Source organism: Leptonotus elevatus, chromosome 18 (assembly GCF_054856555.1).
Source record: "Leptonotus elevatus isolate MCC_2025b chromosome 18, RoL_Lele_1.0, whole genome shotgun sequence".
In the NCBI taxonomy this organism is placed as follows: domain Eukaryota; kingdom Metazoa; phylum Chordata; class Actinopteri; order Syngnathiformes; family Syngnathidae; genus Leptonotus; species Leptonotus elevatus.
In genome coordinates, this window is record NC_141256.1 from 3,608,365 (window position 1) to 3,635,356 (window position 26,992).

Below are 26,992 nucleotides of genomic sequence, written 5' to 3' on the forward strand. Positions count from 1 at the left end.
CAAATTCAAGTTCTGAAACAAACTTGATTTTGGACTCTTGTGTTACATTCACACCCACACCCAGAATTTCCCTTGACAAAAGGGGCAGTGCACTCCAAAATCCTCTTACAGGGAGCATAGTCAAAATGCTTTGTATTTCACAAAAGTCTATTCTCAAACCCAAAAGCCCAAAAGTATAATATCCTATCTTAAAGAAAAAACAAAACCGTAAAATCCCCCTTTCCCATGTTCAATGTATCATCATCTCCTTCTGTTTATATTTCTGCTGCACATGATGAGTGACATCCACCCTCTCTTTCACCCGCAGCGACTCCTCTGATGTGCAGGTACTGTACATCCACTGAATATGAATGACATTGCATCATCATTGATTCCCTTTACAGATATACAACATCTAGCTCTTGCTTGCGGCACTCATGAGCTGTGTCACTGACCGCTCATACATATTAATTGTAGGGTCAATATCTGCTTTTATAAAATAAGAAATAAATACTAGAGCAAAGCTGCTATTTGGGATCTCAGTAAATCAGGTCCTAAATGTTTCCTCTTATATTAGCCACTGAAAGTTCCAAGGTGTCCTACATGGTAAATGAGAGCGCCTGCCCACGTTTCATTCAGTTGCTCAAGGGGTCTCATCTTAGCCTCATCCTCTCCAACTCCAATTAGTGAGGCCACCCGCCTTGGTGTGTGCACACTCACAGATAACAAAAAAGGACAAGAGAGCTTTTCAAATGTGACTTTTCAGGCACGTGCTCTCACAGGTGCAGGGTAACCACATGGAAAATGTTGATGATTGAAATAGCAATTACCGTAAGCCAGTCTTCTATTTTACAGGACTGTTGTTGGTTTTTTAATAGGTTATGCCAGCACTTGGCTTCTCACCACCTGCTTGCAGAGACACAACAGCCTATATGCTCTGGCACTCGATTAGGTACACCTACACTCTAAAAAGAGAATTGTTGAACCAATTTAAAATCATGAATTGAATTGTTGACCAACTTAAAAAAAATCGCTTCAATTGGTAACACAATTGAATTAAGTTAGTCCAAAGTGAATATATTTAATACTTTGGATTAACTTAATTCAGGTGAATATATTAAGTTGAATGAACTCATAATTAATTAAACTTAATATATTCATTTTCAACTAATTTAATTCAAACGTGTGTTACCAATTAAGCGATTTTTTTTTTTATTCGGTCAACAATTCAATTTGTAGTCTTAAATTGGTTCAACAATTCTCTTTTTAGAATGTAGTGGAATCTAATGCCACTCACAATGAAGGAGTATTTTGCCAACTTTGAGGGGACCGCTCAAATTTGCAGCATTGATTGGTCCTGTTTTACGGAAGCGTGTAACTGCCAAACATGTTCAAACATATTTAAATATGTTTGAACGTACTCGCAAATACGTTCAAACGTACTTAGTGCTCACAAGTACGTTTCAGGTACTTGTAGGCGAAATGTTAGAAACATAGCATATCTTTGCCTAACCTAAATTACGCAATGCAGAAATAATAATAAATCATAAGTTACGAAAAAAGAATATTTTTTTATTTAATACATTACTTTACATTACAAATACGTTCAAACATACTCACAAGTACGTTCGAACGTACTTGTAGGCTAAATGCTACAAAAATATAGCATTTTTTTGCCGAACCTAAATCACACAAATGCAGAAATAATAATGAATCATAAGTTATGGAAAAAAACTATCTTTTTTATTAAATTTTTGATTGTATGTGGACCAAATAACCCGTGGCATTATGAGGAAATATGCTATGTTTGTAGTGTTAGCTTACAAGTACCCTCCGAACGTACACATTTTAATAACTATGTTCAAATGTATCTGCAAGTACGTTTGAATATACTCGCCAAGCAAACATTTATTTCATATTGGCAGTTGCACGCTTCCGATCTGTTTCCTGTTTACTTATTGACACATTCTACTGTGCTCCATAAAGCTGACTTTCACACGCACATTTGTTACTTTGCCATTAATAACTTGGGAGGGCCACAATGCTACACTATATTAGTGTAACACAAGCGTTAGTCCACAGTCAGCCCTCAAGGGGAATTAGTGTGATAGTGTCATTGTGATTTAGTCGCTATGCAAGATGTGGTCATCATGGGTCTATTATGTACTACTTCACTGCCTATAAAGATGTCCACTGACAAATGATACACTATAACCAAGGAATGTAAGGGAAATAAATTAATGTTCACATTCAGCTCTAAATTCCTATTTCAATTTCTCAATGGACTGTTATGTTAAAGCTTTACTAGCACTGAACGATGTGAGAACTGTGTGAAGTTGCAACAAAGCCCAAACAATGTATCCACAATATAACCAAAAAGTCATGTAAAAATATAGAAACAAAAGAGTACCTGGCAGCATATATATATATATATATATATATATATATATATATATATATATATATATATATATATATATATATATACATATATATATATATATATATATATAGACCAATAAGTATTCTTCCAACTATTTCAAAAGTAGCAGAAAAATGGGTCACTGAACAAATTGTCCATTATTTAGACAACAATGGATTGAATCCTACTTAAACAATCGCTCTCAGTGGGTTTCAAATAACAACTATAAATCTGAGTTTCTCAAATTATCAACAGGTGTTCCTCAGGGATCAGTTATAGGCCACTTTTTATTTAGTCTTTATATTAATGATTTTCCTTCCGTTCTGCCCCCAGATGTCAAATGCATCATGTATGCAGATGATACAGTTGTATTTGCTTACGGTCGTTCCAAATACATTGTTGCAGCTAAACTCACTAAAGCAATGGATAATGTTATTACATGGCTGCAAAAACGCTGTCTACAATGTGTTTTTTAGTAAAACCAATACAAATTCCCATGATCCTGATATATGGGTTTCAGGTAAAAAACTACAGACTGTTAATCAATATAAATATCTTGGACTATTGATTGACTCTAACCTTTCCTTTAAAGCTCATGTTGAAAAATAATGTTACAAAAATTAAGTTAAATCTTGCAAATTTTCGTTCAATCAGGAATGGAATGTGTGCTGAGGCGGCAAAACTCTTTTTACACTCAATGATTTTTAGCCACCTTAATTATTGTGTAATGAGTTGATCTCAGGCCTCAACTAGCACAATGAGACCAGTCGAATTATTGTATAAGCAGTGAGAGTGTGACGAGAGGATTTGCGAGAGGAGACTTTGTTATCCCTCTGCGTAAGAGCACCTTCAGTCAGTCCGCCTGGTCTGCGAGCGGGGCCAGGAAATGGAACTCACTACCAGATCAGATTAGACAGTTAACAACATATAAGGCTTTTACTAAACATTTGAAAAAGTGGCTTATTGATTCATTTACTTGTCAACACTAAAATACACCGAATCTTTTGTGTTGTCATGTGTATTTGTATTGTTTCTGTATTGTTTCGATTCTTAACAGCAAAGTTGTGTTGTCTTCTTAGTGTGTTCTGCCTTTTTTAACTCATGAATTTGCTGCTGTCAGTGTTTCACCGCAAAGTACAGTATATTGGATCAGGCTGCCCACTCATACTTGAGGATCACTGCCACAGAACCATTATCTCTCTGAGGTCCAATTTGTTCTGCAACCCAACAGGCGATGGTCACTAATGTTTAATTGCCTGGTGGCCATTCCAACATTGGCCCATTTAATGAACTGCTGACCTACTTCAGTTACTCGATTGAAGAAGGATGGAGGTAATTACTCAGTAGTTCAAGGAGGACCCTTGCTATACAGTATACATCTTAATTACCTCAGCTGGAAAACAGTATCTGTTAGATTCTGCCAAACTTTTTTCAAATTCAGAAATGAATGGCAATATTTGCCGTTTACCATCAGGGGAGCAGTGACTGTCAGAAAGGAACATGTCTAAATACAACACAACTACAGCACCTCTTTTTTTAGAGTAACACAGCATAAAAAAGAATTAATGAAATATACTGTATGGTGTATTTTAACCCATTTAAAGCAACAGCAGGTACAATTAAACTATGGCTAAATATTGCATGAGCTGCATATATGGCAGGTTTTGCAGAATTTGTATTTTGGAAACTGAGTTTTTGTTAAAACTTTCGTTTTAGCTGAAACATCAGTCCTCTTTCAGCACTTACTGCAGTATTCAGCAGCACGATGCTGATGGCCTTTCAACCCGAGGGCAGCAGTGATAGGCATGAAATTGAAGTCTCCTTTTTGCAATTGAGTTGATGAAATTCCCTCTGCGCATGAGTTGTCAGGACAGCTGCTTTGGGCTTTGCTACATTCTAAACGCCTTCATACACTTGGGTGGAGATGTGAGACGAGGAACGTATGCAACATCACTGTCAGATGGGAAATCTAGAGGGAGAAATGCAAGTTTAAATCCTATTTATCCCTTACGATATGTATCTGGAGATTTTCCCTTAAAACAGTTTTCCTCTGGGGAGTGTGCTATAGCTATTTTACTAAGTTAAGTGCTCTTCTTGAGCATTTGAACAAAATGTTTAGATTTGTTAATAAAAAAATAAGGTGAGTAGACTTAGGCGAAAAATAGTATAAGGATTTTGACGTGTATACCGCACATATGTTGCCGTCTATGTTATATTTTGTATTTAATGAGGTCAGCAGATTAATTAGTGGAGCCCAAAATTCAAAGTAAATATGGTGAAGAAGTATTTAGCTGTTATGCTGCACACACATGGTTACGGAATAAGCTTCCAACAGTAGTGAAGTCAGCCCCACTGTGAATGCTTTAAAGCCCACGTTAAAAAGTCTTTACTCATGCCGACGATTGAGCTCTTTGTAAGCATTTTCAAAGTAATTTTTTTTTGTATGTTTCTGCCTCTCCAAACACACTCTTTACTGCAATATGATATATAGTTTCTTTCTTTCTTTAACGCTACGAGGCTTACCTCACTTTTTCATACCCGTTTCACATTGCTCAGCAGAGAGCGAGTGGCCATTTGACGTCATTTCGCAGAATGTGTTTGCGATGTAAACAACAATGGTGGCAATGGTACATACAAATAAAGTTTCTACAAAATCTATTAAACTGCAGGTGATTTTTGAAAAATTAATCTCATAGATATGTTAGTAACAACCAAATAAATCGTATGGAGCAAACTTGTCATTACAGTCGGGGTTCCTTAGAAAGGTTGTAACAACATCACAACATACTGTTTCGGCCATGTTGTTTCGGTGGCAAAAGCCTTTCAGACCGAAACAAAAAATGCACTTTTGGATCATTTTTAGCAGAGAATTTTCAGTGGAAAAATAATTTTTTTGGTACAAAAAAGTGTAGATGAAAAGTTGAAGACTACGGCATAATGATATGCGTTGTTGCTTGTCATCACATTAATGTGGCTAGCAATATTAGTGGTACAGTGTACAGTAGATTGCTGTTTTCATGTTTCCTTTTTAATCATATAAAGCCTGAACCATGAAATATATGAGAGACAATTCTTGAAAATGATTCTTTGAAAATGAATGTGTCAGACCATATATGTGAGGGTTTTAATGGGGAAAAAATATTATACTCATGAAATACAGGGGGTTCAAAATGTCTTGTATTTAATATGATACGTTTGGCTTCATAGGGCTAAAATGAGATGTGAGGTGAATAAACGTTAACTTAAAAGTAAAAATAATAAAATAAAATATAATGGAAATGCATATGCAGCAGCAAAAAAAAGTACTGAAAATCCGTCGAACTAAACTGGGTTCTTTATTCAACTCAGAGTTTTAAAATCAGTTGAGAATTCAAACCAAGCCCGAAACTTGGCTAGCCCAGTGCAAAATCCTTTGTAGTATATTTGTAGGCCAGTTAATATAAATTTATTTGGAATGTCTTTCTCTCGTTCACTCTCTCACAGCAAATACAGCCACCATCTGTATCGCTATCCTTCTACAGTATGTGTTTTGGCAAACTTTATCAAAGTATGCAGGACAGGTCCTCAGTGGCACCATCTCAGACAATCTACTTCACACTGATTAAAGCAACAGCAAGCCCAGCTGCTCTGTTTCTATGGCCAATGTAGATACATATTGAGTGTGCGTGCGTGCGTGCGTGCGTGCGTGTACCTAGTTGGAAGATAAAAGCTAAAGAGAGGGTGAGTAGCAGACTATAAGATGTAGAGATGGATGTGATGCATGATGGACACAGCAAAAACGAATGAGACAGAGGCAGGGTCAAGAATTAAGTTAAATTAAAGTACCACTGATTGTCACACCCACCTAAGTGGGGCGAAATTCTTTCTCCGCATTTGACCCATCTACTGAGGGAGCGTTGAGCAGCAGCAGGAGCCGCACTCGGGAATCATTTGGTGATCTAACCCCCCAATTCCAACCCTTAATGCTGAGTGTCAAGCAGGGAGGCAAATGGGTCCCATTTTTATAGTCTCTGGTATTTGTAGAGAAACATCAGAAAGCATCGTGGAAACCTCTTCAATTCCAACCCACAACTATGACTCACTACGAAACTCCCAAACCTGATTGGCTGAGTTTTTTGCAGAGGGCTTCACCTTGACATCACTTTTGCTGAAAAACACATCATAGTCCAAAATTTAAAAAATCCACTTCTTTAGCTTTCTCCTCCTTTCTACAATGTGAGCTTTAAACGGGCAGATGAAACTTCCGTGACTTAATGACATCAATAAGACACGGAAGTGCACTCGACCCTGCCCCCTCGGGTTAGTGGCACCGCCTCTGGTAAAGGTTTGTCACACCCACAGAAATTCTAAAAGCTGCTCCTTTTATTGTAAGGGGGCGCGGGGGTTCTGTTTACTACTGAGGGATTTAGCATGAAGGTGCAAGACTGGACAGGAACAGACGATGTGCACAATGTAAACATGCTTAGTAGAAGAAGAAACGTTAAAAGGAATATTAATTAACCTGTGAGGAAGTGATCTGAGCAGATCTTGGAGTTTTTCTTTGGTTCATCCTTTCTGTTGACACTGGCTAAACACAGTCTGCGACGGGATCACTGTTTTAGTGAAATCCCCTTCATGTGCTCGGATCTTTGGAATGGAATAGAATTCCAATTTAAAAGTTTGTCAGCTTTCTTAGGACAACCATGTACCCAACACGAAACAACCATATTGGTTATGAAAAGGAACACTTGTTTGCTGAAATTTACAAGCGCATAGTGCCGCGCACCGTGCCAACTGCTAGGAAAACCCAAAAATATGGTGGATGCACGGGTGACCACACGGGAATTATCTATTTTTGAAGGACGTGTACCGACAGCATTTCTCGAAGGACTGTTTTGTTAATGAAAAGCCTGTTCAGAGCTGGATCGGTTCCAACGGTGTTTGACACGACTGCAAATGTGAAAGATGTAAGTTTAACATTTTATTTTGATTTAGCCTTCCTTCCTATCCTTTCAATTAGAGATGTGCCATATCATACCTTCTACCATATTACCGGTGTATTTTAGTGCAAGTGGGAGCTACATTTGTTGTGTGGAGGTTGTTTGGTTACAAGAGGTCAGATATGATAAAGCAGACGGTGGTTGGATAATAATGAAGCGGCTGTATATTGTTTTGCTCAAATACAATCCGCGGCGGTTATCTTGCCATGACTGGCAACTCGCCACCTAGTTGACCTGACTTTGTGATGTTAACCGGCTGCTAACTAACTGTGCACATTTGTGTTATTCATAACCGCTTGTAAATGTCTACAACCATTCACGTCAAATCAGAGATATTCACGGCAAAATAATGCTCACAGGAGACTTGCCGGTTACGGCAAAATAACCACTGCCCGAACAATCGCAAACTAACACTACAACATAGTCTCTGTAGTAATTTAATGCTACTTCTTCTTACGGTAAAACATTATGCCACTTTTCCACATATCAAAATCGTTCTCAAATGTGTAAAATACATGTCTATATGGCTTCTGCTCGCCATGGCCGAGTTGTTTCCATTCACAACATTATCACATGGCTACCGGAGCCAAAATCAAAGCCCTTTCGGGAGAGAAGGGTATGGCCAGAGCCATCGGCCGGAGAGCAAACCCAGGAGCAGGAGCGCCCCCCGCCCCAACACGGCCCGCGCCCCCCCAACCCAACGCAGCAGGACGGGGCACTGCAGGCCCGCCAGGCACCCCACCGGTCCACAGCCCCCGCTCCCCCCACGACCCCCCCCCCCGTGAGTGTATGTGGTGCATTAAAAAAATGTATAGGGGGGGGGGGGCGGCTGGGCGGGGACACGGACAGGGGACCGCAGCACTGCTCTATACTGCGGTCTGCCCCAACCGATGGCACCCCACCCAGACACAGTTGTGTGGTGCATTAAAATTGGAGGGGAGTTGTAGGGCGAAGACGGTGGAGGGAGAGGCAGCAAGGGGGAGGAAGGGGGAGGGGAGAGGGAACCACGGGGCACCCCGGTGGCCCACAGGCCCCGAACCGCGTCGCCGGGCTCAGAGCGACGGACCGCACCGCAGCGGCGCCGCCCCGGACATCAGGGAGAGCCCAAAACAGGCTGTCTTGAACAGAGTTCAACTTAGGGATAGCAATACTATTAGATCCAAAGTCAATTTTGAAAAATGCTTGTTTTTTACACATTTGAGAACTATTTTAGTATGTGGAAAATTTTAATAATATGAGACCTTTAAACTTTAAACAAACTGGCCAACAGCAGAACCCAGGTTGTTTTTTTCGTTTAGGTAAAGTTTTAACACTAGCACTACTAGAATTCTAAAACAACTGGATCTCCCAGACCGTCATTTTGACAGCTTGCTCTCTCGTACTCACATAAACGGCTAATGCGGTTATTACTCGCTGTTTTGAGTAGCAAATAAAGCCCCTCTCTTGGTTTTCTGTGGAAGATGGGTGTATTAATTTTGATTATCAGGCTTGTACTGCCAAAAACGTTATGACTCCCTCACATCTAGGAGACCATTTTTTTTTCTACAAGCTTTTACTATAACTTGAACTGCGTCGCCACTTCCAGTGGAGCGGATAACACGGCTCCTTTTAGCGGGGTGGGCTGGTCTTGTTTGGACTTGCTGTCTGAAACTGCTGAGCGATCCAGGGACCACTCATCGTGATTCGTCAAACCCTCTGTCAGCTTCTCAGAATGGAGCTGTAAAAAGTCTCCTCCTTTTTTTAATTCACCATGGTTATCTATCTTGTATCCAAAGCCAAATGACTCCGCGTTAAATGGTAGTTGCTACAGAAGCCCAGCTGCGCAAACTACGGAAGGGTTCTCGGGCTGGGGAAAAAAGTCAACTTTAAAAATAGGTCAAACCATGTTTGGGCCGTCCAAGTTTTATACACTGAGGGCCAAATCCACTAAGATATTTTTTTTCTTTCTCAGAGGTTGACGTGGGCATACAGCATGCATCTTTCACGTGAAAATTATCGCAAAAAAGCCCCCCCTAACCCTTCTTGCGATCGCCGATCATCCCGGGTAACGTCATCTGTTGTAAACCAACACAGCAGAATCCACCACCACCCCGCCGCTCCTCTCTCTCACCCTGCGCACCATGCGTGATCAGCGTTAGGGGGACGGGCACTGCCTTCTCCGTGCCACAACCACTACTGCTATAATCCACAGGATCAAGGAAGTGCCAAATTTACATCAGCCCTCCATAAACGTTGTTTGCGTCACTCAAACTCCGTGTGGCTATAAGCGCTGGTGTTAGCGAATTAGACGCAGTTTATCAATGAGACTCATTTGAATAGAGGTGGGCAATTTGTTCGCCAAATGTATGCAAATTACCTAATTTACTACGCAAACCTTTAGTGGGTCTGGCCCTGACTATTTTTTGTTTTTGTTTTTTTGCAGATGCACGCAGTATTGGAATGGCGGCTGTGATCTGATCTTTATTTCTTCTATTAGTGCACCATCTAGTGACTGAATGGGGGGTGTTATTTGTCTGCTTAAAAACGCTCACTGTCTTAGTACTTAGTGGGTTTTTAGACAATACATCACATTGAGGAAGTTATTGACCTCATGTAGCTAACACTTAGCTCTATCCTTGTTTACTCATGGAATAATGTTGAAGCATCATCTGTAAGTGACTTTTAAGACACTATTACATGTGTAATGTAGATGGTAGTTAGTGTTTGTTTATCTTGAGTAGTAATTGCTAGCGCACTAATGCTAATTGTGATTGCTAACCGTTTAGCATAGGCTAATATGATGCATGTGTAAACTCAATGGTAGTTAGTGTTTGTTTACCTGAAATGGTAACCGCTAGTGTGCTATTGCTAATCGCGGTTGCTAGCCATTTAGCATAGGCAAATTTTGTTGGTGTTTAATAATACATATGTATAGACGATATTAAATTATGAGTACTTATATCCACTCAATTTAACTTAGGTCCAACCTAGTGGATTAACAAGAATAAATAATTAAATAAATAAAAATGTTACTCAATTATTGGATGTAATTAGGATAATCGATTAAAAAAAAATTCATAGGGGCAGCACTAAAGGGTTAATTTCCTAGGTCTAGCATCTAAGTTTGCAAACTCCCTCAATATAATGCTCATTAGCCAGCCAAACAATCCCGTCCACAAGCAAACACTTACACGTGTCGCTCTCGGACAGCGCACCTCAAATAACATGCACTCCTCACGAATGTGCATACGTCACATGTGTTTTCTGTGACACTAGTGTACTTGTCAGTATGCTTTTGATTCATTCTCAAGTCGAGTCACCACCGATACGTGCACAGCTCTTGATGATGTTGTCAGTTGCTATGCAGTTGCTATGGTTCTGTAATTGTCACTCTTAGTTCTGTATTTAGGTTCTATATTTGTGACCCTTGTTTTGTCATATATGCCTTTATACTGTCATATCGATTTGTGCATAGCCCTAGTGAGAGTCACTGAATGACACTTTTGTCAGTATGTCAAGTTTTTCTCCCAGCACGTTGAGGTTTCTTAAACCTGCTCTTCCATACAAGCTGTCTTCCATATAATAGAGGTTTCTATGCATCCAGCCCGCTCAAGGTTCTTAGCCAAAGCTTTCTCCATCAAGTGTTTTCTTCGCCTCACTCTCTGTTGATACTTGGAATTGTTGTACATAAAGATTCTCTGTTTCCCACCTTCCGTGTCTTTGTCTGCATTAAGGTCCTAATTCTGCACCTGGAGTGACAGCTCTAATCAATATGTGTGTTCTCAACACAGAGTGACCTACGTATATAAATAATATACTATTGTACATTTCAGCTGTTGTACATCATATTCATACAGTATGTTAGATCAGTGAAAACAATCTTGGGCATGCATATATAAAGCACTTTTTCTATAATTATCCAATCTGCTGGATTTCATAAACTCCTCTGCGGTGTAGAATAAAATTATAATGACATTACAGATTAATACAATGGCGGCAATCCTGTAAATGTATGCTGTTTACAGCGTGAGTCATGGCACGATTAATATTAATTTCTTACAGATCCCCGAGTGGCTGCTATTTTCCTGTCAAAGATGGGGTTCCCTTCCCCCAGTTCTCCTCTCCTATTATTATCCTCTTTGCTGCCTGGTGCTTTATCTTCCCTTTCTCTGCTCCTGACACCATTCCTCTACAGTGTTCTCCACATCTGAGGACTTCCTGCCTGCTACACTGCGTGGGACCAACGTAGTGCTGTGGTTTGCACATAAGCTCATTATTCGGAGTGCCTGATTTACAATGTTCCCACGTGAGGGATCTCACTCACACATACAGCACAGCTTTTATCAGCAACACTGGATAATTTTTGTTGCACTTAATGGAAATGTAGTAGGTCATATTTAGTAAGGGTGTTAGAAAAAATCTATTTGGCAAAATATCGCGATATTACAGCGCACAATAATGCCTGTTTAAAGGGGACTTTTGTAAATGTATTTTTGATGGTAATTGTTAAAAGAATATATATTTATATAGATATAAATATATATTTTAGGGGTGTTAAAAAATCGATTCTGCAATATATCATGATATTATAGTGCACAATTCTCGTAACGATTCAATATGCGGCCGAATCGATTTTTAAACATACATTTTTTTATGGGACTATTCAACAAAACGTCTTAATTAGGGTTGGATTCACACATTAAGCATGGAAGAATGTTATATTAATGGAACTTTAAGTCTTAATATTTTATTTCAGTGCTGTTCAAATTTAATTAAAATTCAATTTAACTGCAACCTGTTTGTTAAATGCAGTGGCTCAGTTATAAGCTTGAATTTTCAGATAAATAAATACATTTTCATACAAATCTTACAGTGTACATGTACAAGTTTACTGATGAGTATTTTCTAAATTTGAGTTAAAAAAAATCGTAATAATCAATTTATATATTCGTATCGGGATTAATCATTATTGAATCGAATTGTGACCTATGAATCGTGATACGAATCGAATCGCCAATTACTAGGCAATTCACACCCCTAATATTTGTCATGTCTGGGAAGATCTGGTTTCGGTTGAGGGTCCCGATTGGTCCTGAGTGGGTTCCAGCCCTTCCGCGGGTTGACCAATCCGGGCCCTCAGCCACTTGTGCCTGGCCCCAGGTGTGGCTAGTTACCTAATTAGTGTTGGTGTATTTAATTCCCGGGTGGTGATCAGTCGGCGTGGGATCATTGCCGCTTGTCACGGTCACCCCCGGAGTTCTGTCTGTCATTTTGATTTTGTATATTTTCAGTTTGTTGTTTAGTTAGCATTAACCAGTACCCTGGTTAGTGTTTTCTGTAAAATAAAGCACGGCAGTCTCGCCTGCACTCCTGCTGTGGTTCTCCTGCCTCCCTGCATTTTGGGTCCTCCACTTCACACACCGACAGACACCATGCCGCTCCGTGACCACACCGTAACAGTTACTTCAAGTTAAAGATTAGATAGCTCTTAATATGAAAAGAAAAATGCACTGAGCTGTCACCGTCTTACAAATGCAATTATGCCATCTAGTGGCAGAAAAATTACCTCAACACAAATCAGTATCACACGTTTTTTTTACAGTACAGTACATCTTTTTAATTTTAACTCAATTTTATGAATTATTTTGAAATTACTAGGAATATAATATTCAAACATCATGATACGATATTATCACAAGATTAAGGTCACAATACAATAATTATCACAATATTGTGGGGCGGTTGGTGATACAAAAAAAGGTCACAATATTGTAAAAAAATAAGAATTCATACTAAAAAAACACAAACAATATTGTGCTTTTGTACATTACAGCAATGAAAAATATAATACAAATATAAATATATATACTGTATATTAAGGCACTTGCTAATGCAAGCACACATTGAGTTCTTACACATATTGACTCTGTTCACAAGCACATTACGCTCCCCTTCATCTGACAATTAGCATGGATTTTAAATATAGAAGGGCCAAAACATCCCTTATGAAAATTTAACTGCAGGGTGCTAGAACTGCACAAATGCAAATCAACCCAAGCTTTTTTAAACAGATGTTCTGCTTTTAATATCGTGACATGACGGCGACGATATATTGTGGCAGTTTTAATATCGCAATATCACATTATTACCGTTATCATTTGAAGGGGAAAAAAAACATGGTTTGATATGTCCTCATGTAACCTCTTATATAAGGATATGTTGTTGTCCTGAACTGTTGTACGAATTTTTACTACAGTTTTCCTGTCATGTCTGGGAAGATCTGGTTTTGGTTGAGGGTCCCGATTGGTCCTGAGTGGGTTCCAGCCCTTCCGCGGGTTGACCAATCCAGGCCCTCAGCCACTTGTGCCTGGCCCCAGGTGTGGCTAGTTACCCAATTAGTGTGGGTGTATTTAGTTCCCGGGTGGTGATCAGTCGGGGTGGGATCATTGCCGCTTGTCACGGTCACCCCCGGAGTTCTGTTACGGTGTGGTCACGGAGCGGCGTGGTGTCTGTCGGCGTGTGAAGTGGAGGACCCAAAATGCAGGGAGGCAGGAGAACCACAGCAGGAGTGCGGGCGAGACTGGCGTTCTTTACTTTACAGAAAACACTAACCAGGGTACTAGTTAATGCTAACTAAACAACAAACTGAAAAGATATAAAATCAAAATGACAGACAGAACTCCGGGGTTGACCGTGACAAGCGGCAATGATCCCACCCGACTGATCACCACCCGGGAACTAAATACACCCACACTAATTGGGTAACTAGCCACACCTGGGGCCAGGCACAAGTGGCTGAGGGCCCGGATTGGTCAACCCGCGGAAGGGCTGGAACCTACTCAGGACCAATCGGTACCCTCAACCAAAACCAGATCTTCCCAGACATGACATTTCCCTGCTTTGCAAAACATGTTTTCGAAAGGGCTTGGCTATCCCGGTTTCCCACGCTAACGAATAAAAGACGGAGCGGCCCACGGTCCGAATGGAGTCAGCTGTGGAACACGTACGATTGCCCAGCCGTTTTGCAGCTCGCTTCACCCGGACCGTAGGCTCCCCGGTCTAGTGTCAAGGTAAGCGCTGATGATGATCATATTATGCTGCTCAACGTTGTAGTGTATAGATTGCTGTTTGCGGGGAATAAAAGGTACAATCATTCTAGCAAAGCAAGTTGTGAATATTGCTGTTTGCGGGGAATAAAAGGTACAATCATTCTATCAAAGCACAGGTGTCGATTACTGTTTGCGGGGAATAAAACGTACAATTATTCTAGCACAGTATAAAAATGTTGATTGCTGTTTGCGGGGAATAAAAGACACAGTTATTCTAGCAAAGCATATCAAGTCTCTGTGTATTCATTGTTGCCGCCGACCACTCACGATCGTGCATAAAAATATAAAGGTGAAGTAGTGTTTTCCACAAAACATTTTGCCGTTGTCGGCACATTTACTAACTTCTCGGTAAAGAGAAGTAAGTGAGTGGCTTCGGTACAATGTTTCGGAGAAAAGAGAATAAGTCGTAAGACAAAAACGAAAGTGAAAGTATACCCGGTTGGGATGAATGTTCGCCCACGTATACAGTAGCTCAGGAGCTGCGTAAGGGGGGCGGGCGAATGGAGTCGTGAGCTGAAGTGCTGAAAGACGGGGTCCTACAGCGCTAACCGCGGCTCTACAGCAAATTTATGTAACTGGCAAAAAGCCGATAGATGCTCTGCAAAGACGGTTGTGACTAACGGCTTCTGCATGGCGAAAACAAACGGAACAGATTAAGCAATTGGAAAAACAGTTACATGAAAAGGAGGATGAGGTGATTAAGGAAAAAGGTGATAAAGCGGTAGCCCAAGCACAAGTGCAAGTAATACAAGTGCAGCTGGGGAAATACCGAGACATGGCTGAGCAATCTGTTCTACATGTGGCCAAAATAAATAAAGCAAGGAAAAAGAAACAACAACCATCCTTGAAAATTGTGCGCGCCTTTGTAACCAAAGCTGCACTACAGGGTGGGGGGGGGGGGTTTGATCCTTCCTCATGGGATGGTGACATTTGTAATAGTGATGAGGAAGACGACTGGCGTGATTATATCTGGAATTATGAGGAGTGTAAAACCGAAGTAAGGAGGGATACAGAACTAAAGGCGAGACCTGTGTTGAGACGTAGGAAATTGCAGGATGTACTGCCTGATGAGAGGCGAGTAGAGCGGGATTTGCAGGGCGTCCCCATGGTGGATGGAGAAGGGAATAGAGTTTTGGGACCACAGCCAGTGCCACAGATTAGCACGATACTAGAGGATTACACTCAGGACGAGATTGCACATCTGACTAGTAAATATAAGTAGCAGTCAGGTGAAGCGCTAGATACTTGGTTGGTGCGTCTGGTGGAAATGGGTGCATCAGAGGTTAAGTTGGACCATATGGACATTTAAAAGTTTGCACGGTTGAGTACTGATGCAGGAATTAAAGCTGTGGTACGCGTTGGTGTTACTGAGGGAGGAGAAAGTGATTTATTGGAAGCGTATGATTTGGCTATGTTGTAACAGCGGCCTTACGTGAGTGACTGGCCGGCTAAAACAAAACAATGTCACACGCTGTGCACAGTTGAGTCAGGAATTAATGCTGTGATACGTGTTGGTGTTACTGAGGGAGGAGAAAGTGATTTATTGGAAGCATGTGTTATGGCTATGTTGGAACAGCAGCCTTACGTGAGTGACTGGCCGGCTACAAACAATACAATGTCACACGCTGTTCATGAGATTCAGGAACCTGACAGTTCCTTGTGTTCAACATTCTTACGATTGTAATGTAATTTAAGAATAATTACGATGTGATCTTGTGGATTTAAAGGGGAAATAAACCAATGTGTGATAAAATGCATATTATGTAACGCGATTTATAACTAGCTCTGTGTGAATTTGATGTTTAGACAAAAATGTCTGATGTTATCTTTTTAATTTCCCAGAAGTCAAAACATAGGGCAAAGGTGTCCAAACCTCAGCCCTGGGGCCATTTGCCACACACCATCCATTTTTTTTTTTTAAATAATTTTTTTTCTTTTTCTTTTTTTTCTTCCATTTTTGGGCGGCCCATGGCATGCACATGCGTGGAAATTACACGGGAATGAGGTATGGGGTGCAGAGCTAGGGAAAGACATTTGGGACAAAGTACAGGGTGTGAAAATTACGGTGTCACATGTAGATGCACACACTAAATATACAGATTCTGAAGCACGACACAATCAAGCGATAGACCAGTTAGTAAAAGCGATGATAGTGCAGTGGGAATCCACTGTGGGCCTAGCAAGATGGGCACATCGGAAAAGCGGACATTGGGGTATCCAGGGGACCAGACAGTGGGCCGTGGATCGAGGCATTGATCTAAAAATAGATGATGTAAAAACAGCGGTCGAAAATTGTGAAAAATGCCAAAACGGGTGTTAACAAAAGGGGAAAATTTGACCGACAAAGCTGGAGCAATTATAGCGCAGGGGAAAGATAGCTCTGTGGCCGTAATGTATCCTGGAGACGAAAAGTAAGTGTATATTCCCGTTAACAAATGTTATTTACGAGAAAACTAATCCAAGCGTGTAGTTGTCTATGTGTATGTGTACAGGTATGAATTCTCCTCGATTGGGGATCCAAGTACAACGAGATGATGTATGCTGGCCGAAGTCATGGTGGTGCCGGACGATGGGGCATCGGAGGCCTTGCAGGTGGTGTGCTCCTGATGGGGATGATCGTCCTTTGCTGGGAGCCGATTCAGACGGCCACCATTGGTCGAACGCTGGAGCACGTGTGGTGGTTTCGGTTGCGGTAGAGAAACGCTGCTGACAACCGCACCCAGGACGACTTTACTTGTCCAGGGGGGCAAGCCTGCCTGATTGCCAACGTAAGCAGTGATTGTCCGCTCCAGGTGTGTCGGAGGTGCTTCTGTGGCCAGGACATTCCTCTGATAGCCTGAGGGTGCCAACTGACGGTGGATGCCACGTGTTCTTTATATGGCACATGGACTGATTTGAACTGAGGTACGTTGGACAATCAAGTTCCCTATCTTACCAGAGTGTCATCGTGCTCAACGGGCGTGGTATGACACTCTTCTGGGGGGGGGGATGGGAAAGTTGCTGGGATTCGCCAACCTGATTGACAACCAGATTACTACAAGCAAGCTGCACTACACTGGACAATACACACATGAAAAGTGGCACGGTGGATGCCAACTGCGGTGCAAGGTCAAGCACAGAATGTATTAATTTGGGAAAAACAAGTGCAGTTTCGAGAAAGAGTAAACAACTCCACTGATGAGGTATTGCAAAATATGACTGATTGGATGAATTGGACTGCGTGTTCATTGCAATACATGCATGCCAAAGTACAAAGAAATCGATTTAAAGCAATTGTAATGACAAATAATTCCGAAAGTACCATTCTCTGGCTGCCTCTAGGATGTCTACCTGTGGACATGGAACAATCATACTTGATCCAGTGGGAGGTGTTGCATGACAACCGTTTGGGTATCTACTTGGAGAAGTACAGTTGCGCACTGAGCGACTCTAAGGTGCTAAAACAGATAGTGAAAGACCACCGTCATAACATTACTAAATTAATGACAGTGGTAGCCAGGGAACAGGTACTTGCAGTGGCAAAGACGGTGGAACAATCACCGGCGTCGCACTGGTATGATATATTCACAGGATTATCACCCTTTGTACGAAAAGTAACGACTCCTCCATTGATTGTACTTATTGTGGTATTATGTGCGATATCTTTACTCAATGTATGTACTTGCTTCTATGTAAAACAGGTAAAACGCGCCATGGATGACAAATTAACTAGAACACTTTTGGAATAAGGGGACAATATTTTGTAATAACATGTATGGATAATATCTATGGGAAACAATCACTTTCCATACTGGTCAATTATGGGAGGGTCATCAAACGACAAAACTATAACAGAGGTATGGGTCTATAATGAACCCATTTTTGATTTGGACAAATGTGCCAGGACCAATGCGTTATCTGAAAATATTATATGGTTTCATGAGTCCAGGGGGTGGAATGAAGGGAAAATAACCATGGTTTGCTATGTCCTCATGTAACCTCTTATATAAGGATATGTTGTTGTCCTGAACTGTTGTACGAATCCAGGTGCCCAACAATTTGTAAATAAAGGGCGGAATCAGCCTGGGAGTGAATACCTTGTTTATACTACAGCCTTCCCTGCTTCGCAAACATGTTTTCGAGAGTGTCTGGGAGAGGGCTTGGACAGCCTGGTTTCTCACACTCACAACTTTTTGCTAACGAATAAAAGATGGAGGGGCACACGGTCCGGACGGAGTCAGCTGTGGAACACGTACGATTGCCCAGCCGTTTTGCAGCTCGCTTCACCCGGATCGTAGGCTCCCCGGTCTAGTGTCAAGGTAAGCGCTGATGATGATCATATTATGCTGCTTAACGTTGTCGTCTATTGATTGCGGGGAATAAAAGGTACAATCATTCTAGCAAAGCAAGTTGTGATTATTGCTGTTTGCGGGGAATAAAAGGTACAATCATTCTAGCAAAGCAAAGGTGTTGATGACTGTCTGCGGGGAAAAAAACGTATGATTATTCTAGCACAGTATAAAAGTGTTTATTGCTGTTTGCGGGGAATAAAAGGCACAGTTATTCTAGCAAAGAATATCAGTCTCTGTGTATTCATTGTTGCCGCCGACCACTCACGATCCTGCATAAAAATATAAAGGTGAAGTAGTGTTTTCCACAAAACATCGTTACATCCCTAGAAATTACTGTATCAATGACTAAAAGATGCAGCCATATGATTATTATTATTAGTTTATTTTTTCCCTATTTTTATGTTAACAAGAGTATGAAAACTTAGGGGAAATTTTTATTTTATTTTATTTTACATTTAGAACAGATATCAAATTTGCAATTAATAGTAAGTTAACAATTGAAGTCATAATTAATTACGATTAGAAATTTTAATCATCTGACACCCCTAATAATGACTAAAAACAAAGAAAAACCACCTGCAAACCTGTTTTTGTGAGGACACGGTCACAACATTATGCATCAGAATAGAACATCACTGATTTAGGAGCTCCATTTAAAAAAAATGAAAACCACATAGCATTCATTTTATCTTGCCCAAAATATATATTTATTTATATAACACATTTTTTACTGAAAATGTTCAATTGAAAAAAAAAGTTTGCAAGCCATTAGGAGTACTTGGTCCCTTTTCAGTTGAAGACATTTTGTCGACAGCCGCAAGTTTTGACTGAGTAGAGAAGAAGGCATTCAATGCCTCAGTAGGCTAATGGTCAAAATACTGGCATCATAAACAAGGAATTCAATTGTGGATCTGGGGACAGTCATTCTTAGTCAAGTCGCCGATTACATCTTTCATCTTTGCTCTTGTCTCACTGATATGTACTTACACCGATTTTGAGGTACATGACTGAGATACATTTAATCTGAGACAGCCCAGTCGCACAGTATATACTGCACACTCTTGAGGTTTTGGGACTTACTGTAAAGCTGTGAAGGTTAGTGTGATCTTGTGGCTAAATTGTAAACAAGAAAGTATTTCTTTGGTTTGGCTTTTACTCAGCCTGAGTTTATTTTTATTAACCATCTACTTCACTTCAAGGTCAGATTAAATCATTTTACTTATCCTTTAAATAACCCACTTTCCTTAATTAGTTATTTCATCCTTACAACAAAGCACCCATGGGGCTTTTGTTCAGACATAAAGCATCCCTGCAGACTTCAACCTTCCAGCACACTGCAGTCAAAAGCGCCATGACTCTGTGTGGACTGATTGATTGTGATGGTCAGAAGCATCTGAACAGCTAGCGGGTTTTCGTAACATTAGCGTTGAAGCCGTTTCTCAAGTGGTCATGTCTTTCCCCTTGGTTGCGCTTGTCTGGCTTTTTGATCTTGGTGACTTGAATCAATACATATTGGATATATTGGATTCTCGAGCTGTTGGTAGTTCTCGAGAATCTCTTCAGCCACCATTGTTCATAAGCTGGCAGTTACCAGTTTTACAATATTTTCTTTCATTTCTTTCTCCTTAAAAGAGGTGCATTACCAGCCACAATCCGAAGCAAGGAAAGTTTGAGATGTGAGATAGAAAGCTTTATAAAATTAGATGAAGGGCTGGAGCAAAGCTTAAGTTATTAGAGCACTGACAAAAAGTTAAAAACATAGAGAACATTTAATCAGGACAACTCGTCGTCCATCTGAAAGTCGCTTGTTTGATCATCTAGGAGCTAGAGAGTGCATTAAACTAGAGAAGGAAAGTGAGGAAAAGCATGTAAACCAAAAATACGAGTTTTAATGAGTACACTTGCTCGGTTGCTATGACAACGTGCTGGCTCATTGCTCCAAGCCACAAGACTGAACAGCTAATGAATAACATTCGCATTTGCATCAAAAGAGCGCAACACTTCTCCTGGTGATGTTGTCATATACACCCCTGCTGCTTGACAAAAAATAAAAAATTAAATCCAAGAGGTAAATTATTTTAAATCACGATTAATCAAAAACATTTTCCCGCCAAATTTAAAGAGCACCGGTTATGTGTTAATTCTTTTGACATTTGAGGTTATAAGGACATCTTCAACATTTTTTGATCCACTGCACATTCATCCTCCTCTTTTGCTAAACAGTTAATTACTTGCATAATTTAAAATGGGAACGAAAATTACCCCAATATTTTGACATAAACAAATATTCTAAATGTAATACGCAAATATTTATTAAATGCTTTACTTTAATGCATGTAACTATGTTTATTGCTCAAACACAACCTGTGCTACCTTAAACGTAGCCATCTACTGTCTCGCTAAAGGATAATCTATGATCAAAATTAATAGTGCGATTAATCTGCATCAATTCATGATTAATGCATTTATTTTTTGTGATTAATTAATCAGTTAACGCTTTAACTTTGACAGCACTATTTTAAATGTAACTGTTGGTTTGCCAACATATATTTAAAAAAAAAACGTTATCCAACGCTTTTATCCAAATCAATCAAGATCTGTGACTGTGACTGTGCCAGTTGGAGTGAGTTGAATAGTTCACTAGAGAGAAAAAGAGTTCTGGATAAAAGAGGGGAAACATTCACAAAACCACAAAACCTCCTGTTTCACAGCCTCGGGCATCCACTAAACAGAAAGAAAATATATTCTGTGAACTCTCGGCATTTAATGCATGAATAGGAAAATCGTCTCTTGGGGGCTGTTCAGTCACATCATACATTGGCAAAACTTTGCATATGGGAGAAAACGTCTCTTTTGCTGGTCATGGAAAGTAAGTGTTTATAAGCTCTATTAATTATTATTATTATTATTATTATTATTTTAGAAAAATATAGTCAAAGAATGTTGCTACTATGTAAATAAAATCAAAGTGTAGGCTACTTTATGAAGATTTTGACTTTAATTGCATTCTTGCCCCAAATGCAAGAATTTGTAACTGTTGTTACAAATGAAAATAAATTACTATTACTGTATATTTGGTATATTGTGCATTAACATCCTGTTAAATACAAGACATTTTGAGCCCTATATTTCATGAGCATAATATTATTTCCATGAAAACTCTGATGTATATGATCTGACACATGCACTGCATGGATAATCCATTAGAGGGCAGTGTCACCCAGCTGATGGCTTTTCCAGCGACCTTGCAAGATTGATTGATTGTTTTTTATTGATTGGCAAGATCGCCCCAAATGAGAAAGAAGAGACAACTATACTTATTAATAGTGGGAAATGCTCTTTCCGATTTTTGGAAATACTATGCTTAATATGTCTGTTTATTATTATATTTTTGACAGTTATAAATGTATGAATTTTAAAGAATTGTGATTTGCTATATCAAATATGACACAAATCAAAAGTAATAAGTTGAAGTTGATTTATCTTTCTCAAACTTCTTAGTACATCTCTTCAAAGTAAATATTTGTGTATGCGCTCGTATGCGGCTGGAGGCCTAGGAGCGTCGGCTAGCTGTGTGCTATGCTATCATCGATTATCCTCGGGTTAAACCAAATTCCCATTTGAAACAAAACACCTCAGTCATGAACATAGCGTTTCTGGCCAGTTGTAATTCCGATGTCCGTTTCATGTTCCACAAATCATGTGTTGGGTGGATAAAGACTTGGCAGCGATGAGTGATGGCTCTGGACGCTAGCGCTGGTAGCACCGTAGTCTACTACTAGCGTCATGAAACCGGAGAACTCGACAAGCCTCCGAGGCGCTACCCGCCCGCTGCAATATGATGGGCTGCAGCGTCGCTGACGGTTATGACGCACATGTCATGAATCGCCGCTGTAATCATGGATGGCGCCATCATGGATTAGAGCTCATAAGGGGAGGAACAAAAGAGTTGGGTAGAAGGACCAAACGGAACGCAGACCGAATTTTAAACTATTGACCCGATCGGTTTTAACGTTTTTTAAAACCTGTTTCAGCCAAAAAGAGAGATAGGTAGGTAGATAGATAGATAGATAGATAGATAGATAGATGGATGAATCGATAGAAACATAGATAGATAGATAGATAGATAGATAGACCAAAGTGTGAGTTTCAGAACAGCAGCGAGAGTAATCTCATGTTAAAGCTCTGAGTAGGCCTTAGTTCTACCTCGAAATGCATCCTCAAGGCAAACTGTCAACAGACGCACACTTACACACACACACCCACACACACACCCACCCCCGCACACGCACGCACGCACGCACACACACACACACACACACACACACACACACACACACACACACACACACACACACACACACACACACACACACACACACACACACACAAACACACGCACACACACACACACACACACACACACACACACACATGATGGCTCTGCAGAGCATGTCATATTTCAATCTGTGTTGCCTTAATGCCAGTTCAACATGAGGCAAGAAGACACGGGAAGCATCTGTGTGCAATTATGAATGATTAAACAGTCCACGACTGACTCTAAACTCCCAAATTATCATCATTATGGAAGTATGAAAAATAAATCAATAGTGCAATGAAAGCAAATATGTAGAGCCATCAGAGGGCTGTAAGGTGCTCACCTTCCTCAGCAGGTTGCAGATCCTCTCAATGTTTCGCAGTCTCTCCCTCTGTAAGACGACATAGCAAAAAGAAATGAGGTCACTTACGTGCGTTTACAGAATACTGTGGCTATGTTGCATTATCTGCTATGATGCTATCTGTTTAATGATGAAACAGAGTAGAAATGACATTCAATGTTTTTGTTGTGTTGCTGTTTTAGTCCCATGGCCGTCTACTCTTATGGGATTTAAAAGTAATCTAAAAGGTAATATTTCATCACTACAAAAATAATTGTACTCTTTACTGTGCTTTCTAGAAATACTTGATTACTACTAAATACTCGAATTACGACCTCATACTTGAGCTATGTTGGTCAGCAGATGTGGCAAATCCAGATCCAGTAAGTAAAAACCCTGCCACAGTTTGGCTTTAGCTCCAAGTGCTAGCTAGCTAGCTCCCTTGATGCTTGTTTACCTTTTAGGGAGCTAGCTAGATAGCTATCAGGAGCGAAAGCCAAACTGTGGCAGGGTTTTTACTTTCTAGACCTGGACTTGCCATCTCTGCTGGTCAGGCCTAACAAACTCAAACCACCATGAGGGTCTGCTGGGAAAGTGCGGCAGAGTTGGAGCAGAGTTTGACCGTGGAGGCTGTGGACATTGAGTGCGAGTGGCCCTCTTTCCATGCCGCAATTATTGAGGCGGTCAACCAAACCTGTAGTTGTAAGGTGGTTGGTTTCTGTCACAGTCGAAACAGGCAGTACATTTTTTGAATGCTGCCTCAAAAAATAGTACCTGATAAAATGCGATGCATTTTACATGGAAGTGAAAAGGGAATGTTTTACATTTCCAGCAGTTCTAAAAGTTTTTGACTCATGAAAAATGTTGTGGAAACTTCACATCAAACAGTGTAAGAGCACAACACATCAAGTACTAGTATATAACCACACCGGTTAGTCATGTGGTGTGACATCAAGAAGCTCACAAATACTTCAATAAAAAAACATTATGTGACTGTATTAATAATGTGTTGGCTTTTCAGCTTGTTTAATAACGTGTAAAAAGCTTCAGAAGCACAAATCAGCACTCGCCAAAGTGCTGACTTGAGCAGCCACTATTTCACTTAAGCTTTTAACATCATCATCAAATATTAAACAAATTCCCACAGCATCACATTCTGGGTTTTTCCTGGCTGTGTTGCTAGTTCTAAAGAATGGGGTGTGTATAACTTTGGCTTCTATTTATGGAGGATTTCTATTAGTGTCAGAATAGGTGTTCATGTGGTTAGTTGATGACTTAAGCTCTACTTCTTATTAGCTGACCACTGCCAGAAACACGAGTTTGCAGTGAATAACAAATTATATAAAAATGTACTGCATCTGAAAGCTCCAGTATGTGTGTACAGTACACATATATTTGCGCATCTGTATAGGCTGGGCATAGGCGAACTAGGCGGTCGCCAAGGGCACCATCTAGTGGAGGGGGTGCCAAATTGCAGGGCAGGGTTTTCAAAAATAAAACATGTTATACAGCATATATTTTTTATATGATAATTTCTTCTTTCATTTTCACCTAGGGCACCAAATCACCTAGGCCCTATTGCTTTTGCAATACACTTTAGTGCAAAATTAAAAAGAGTCTGATTAGTTGATTAATTGGTTGAATAATCGATAGAGTAAACGATTCTAAAATTATTTGATAGTGACAGCATTAGTTGCCATGAAGCTCAACATTGAGCTGACATGCATACTGTTTCCGTTAATCATCTTTGAGACGTTTCTACAATTTGATTGAAGTCTGTCTGTGCCAAATTCAGTTGATTGGAAATTATCGGGTGAGGCAGGCACATCTATGAAGGGCCCTAGAACCCAATAAGCACTCTGTCAGAGTTCCATTGTGCCTTTTTTGAAAGAGAATGTCTTTAAACCAGTAATCCACTGATAAGGCCTCTGTGGTAGAGTGGCCAGATGGAAGCTACTCCTTAGTATAAGGCACATAGCAAAAGGCATATGTGGCATTTAAAAAAAATGGGAGCTATATTTGGCATATGTGAATTTTCAATTTGACCAGTCAAAATTCTCCAGTAGAAATTGACCAAAGTGCTATTTTGGTTCCTGAGCCTAAATTTGGAAAGGTAAGAGTGTCTGCAGGCACGTGCACAGACATTGTGCAAGCCAGTGCTCAAGCCAAAAAGAGGCACCCATCACCAAAAGTATTTGAATATGTGGATATAAAAAGTCCACAAAGCCTTGTTCAAACAACAGGTTTTTGTGATATACAAAAATTAGATCAAGATAATTTAAAAAAGGGTTTTCCACTGTAAAACTATAACCTGCACAACTCAATTGAAAAAACAAACAAACAAACAAACAAGACTATACATTTTAGTGAGGAAAGTAAAAAATAACTGAAATAATGTGCTTGCACAAGTGCGCACACCCTCGGAAATGGAGAGAGGGCTGAGGTCAGAAATAAACTATTACATTCAAAGTTACGATGAATGAGACTCAGCACACACCTGATACAATTTAGGACGTGTCCACACGAAAGCCCGTTTCAATGTATCCGCACAAGTTTCTTGCCGTTTGGGCAGTTCGTCCACAAGGCGGCGCTATTTTGGAGCTTGAAACTGATCACTTTTAGAACCGGGCTCCATAGTGTACGAATGTGGACACCATATGTGGGATACTCCTCCAAGTTTGATGACGTATGCTCCAATTCTCGTGCGACTGCGTGCAAATTGCCAGTCTGTCAGCAATGGCGGATAGCCGTGTCGTAGTCATTTTGCACAACCTCCTTTGCTTTCACAGCAAAATATTTTACGCGATGTTGTTGTACTGGAATCACCCGCCATTGTCACTTCTCCTGTGTTCGTCTCACTGATCTGTATATACTACTGGATAGCCGATAGCCCAACACACCCGTGCAAGCCGTTGAAGCGACAGGGCGGCCATTTTACTACTCCCATCTCGCGAGCAGACTACTGTATTAAACAGATTAGACATGTACAGCTCGTAGGCTAGTATATATATATATATATATATATATATATAAAACTAAATTAAAAATAGTTTTTGGTCAATTCAGGTCGGTGCAAAAGTAAGTGAACCCTGAGCTGCATTGCTTAAAACAAGCAGTCAAGTAGGATCAGATAGGACAAATTGGTAGCTAAACTAACCACTGAAATGGACCAATGAAATGAGAGATTTAGCAAAAATATATTGTGCATCACTGACTGAAACAGAGACAAAACCACATCACTTTAGTCTTACCCAGGTGAACAGGTCAGTCATGCTGAGAGGAAGAGAAAATCTCAGGGGACCTCAGGAAGTGGGTAGTGACAGCACATCTTTGTTTTTTATTTTCTTTGTTTCACCCTGTATAACACCTGAACTTCATTTGGGGTTAACCAGAGGCACTTTAAGGCCCTGTTCACACGTTCCTCAAAATAATCTTTTGTACACACAGAAACGTTTGAAGACATTCGTGTGTACAAAAGAAGACTTATGCCAAGTCTGGAGTTGCGTTGTAGCGCAGCCACAGGGAATTAACGGAA

General features: G+C 40.3%; 1 protein-coding gene across 3 annotated transcripts in view; it reads right to left on the reverse strand.

The window, feature by feature from the left end:
- Positions 1-26,992, reverse strand: part of cnih3 (cornichon family AMPA receptor auxiliary protein 3) — an 85,995-nt gene that overhangs the window by 30,241 nt on the left and 28,762 nt on the right. For all 3 annotated transcript variants that reach the window (XR_015090899.1, XM_086061439.1, XM_086061438.1), the window contains exon 3: positions 23,461-23,508. Coding sequence is in view for 2 of the 3 variants with exons in the window: in XM_086061439.1 (XP_085917565.1) it covers positions 23,461-23,508 (48 nt within the window). In the remaining variant the exon portion in view is untranslated. The remainder of the gene's footprint in view (positions 1-23,460; positions 23,509-26,992) is intronic.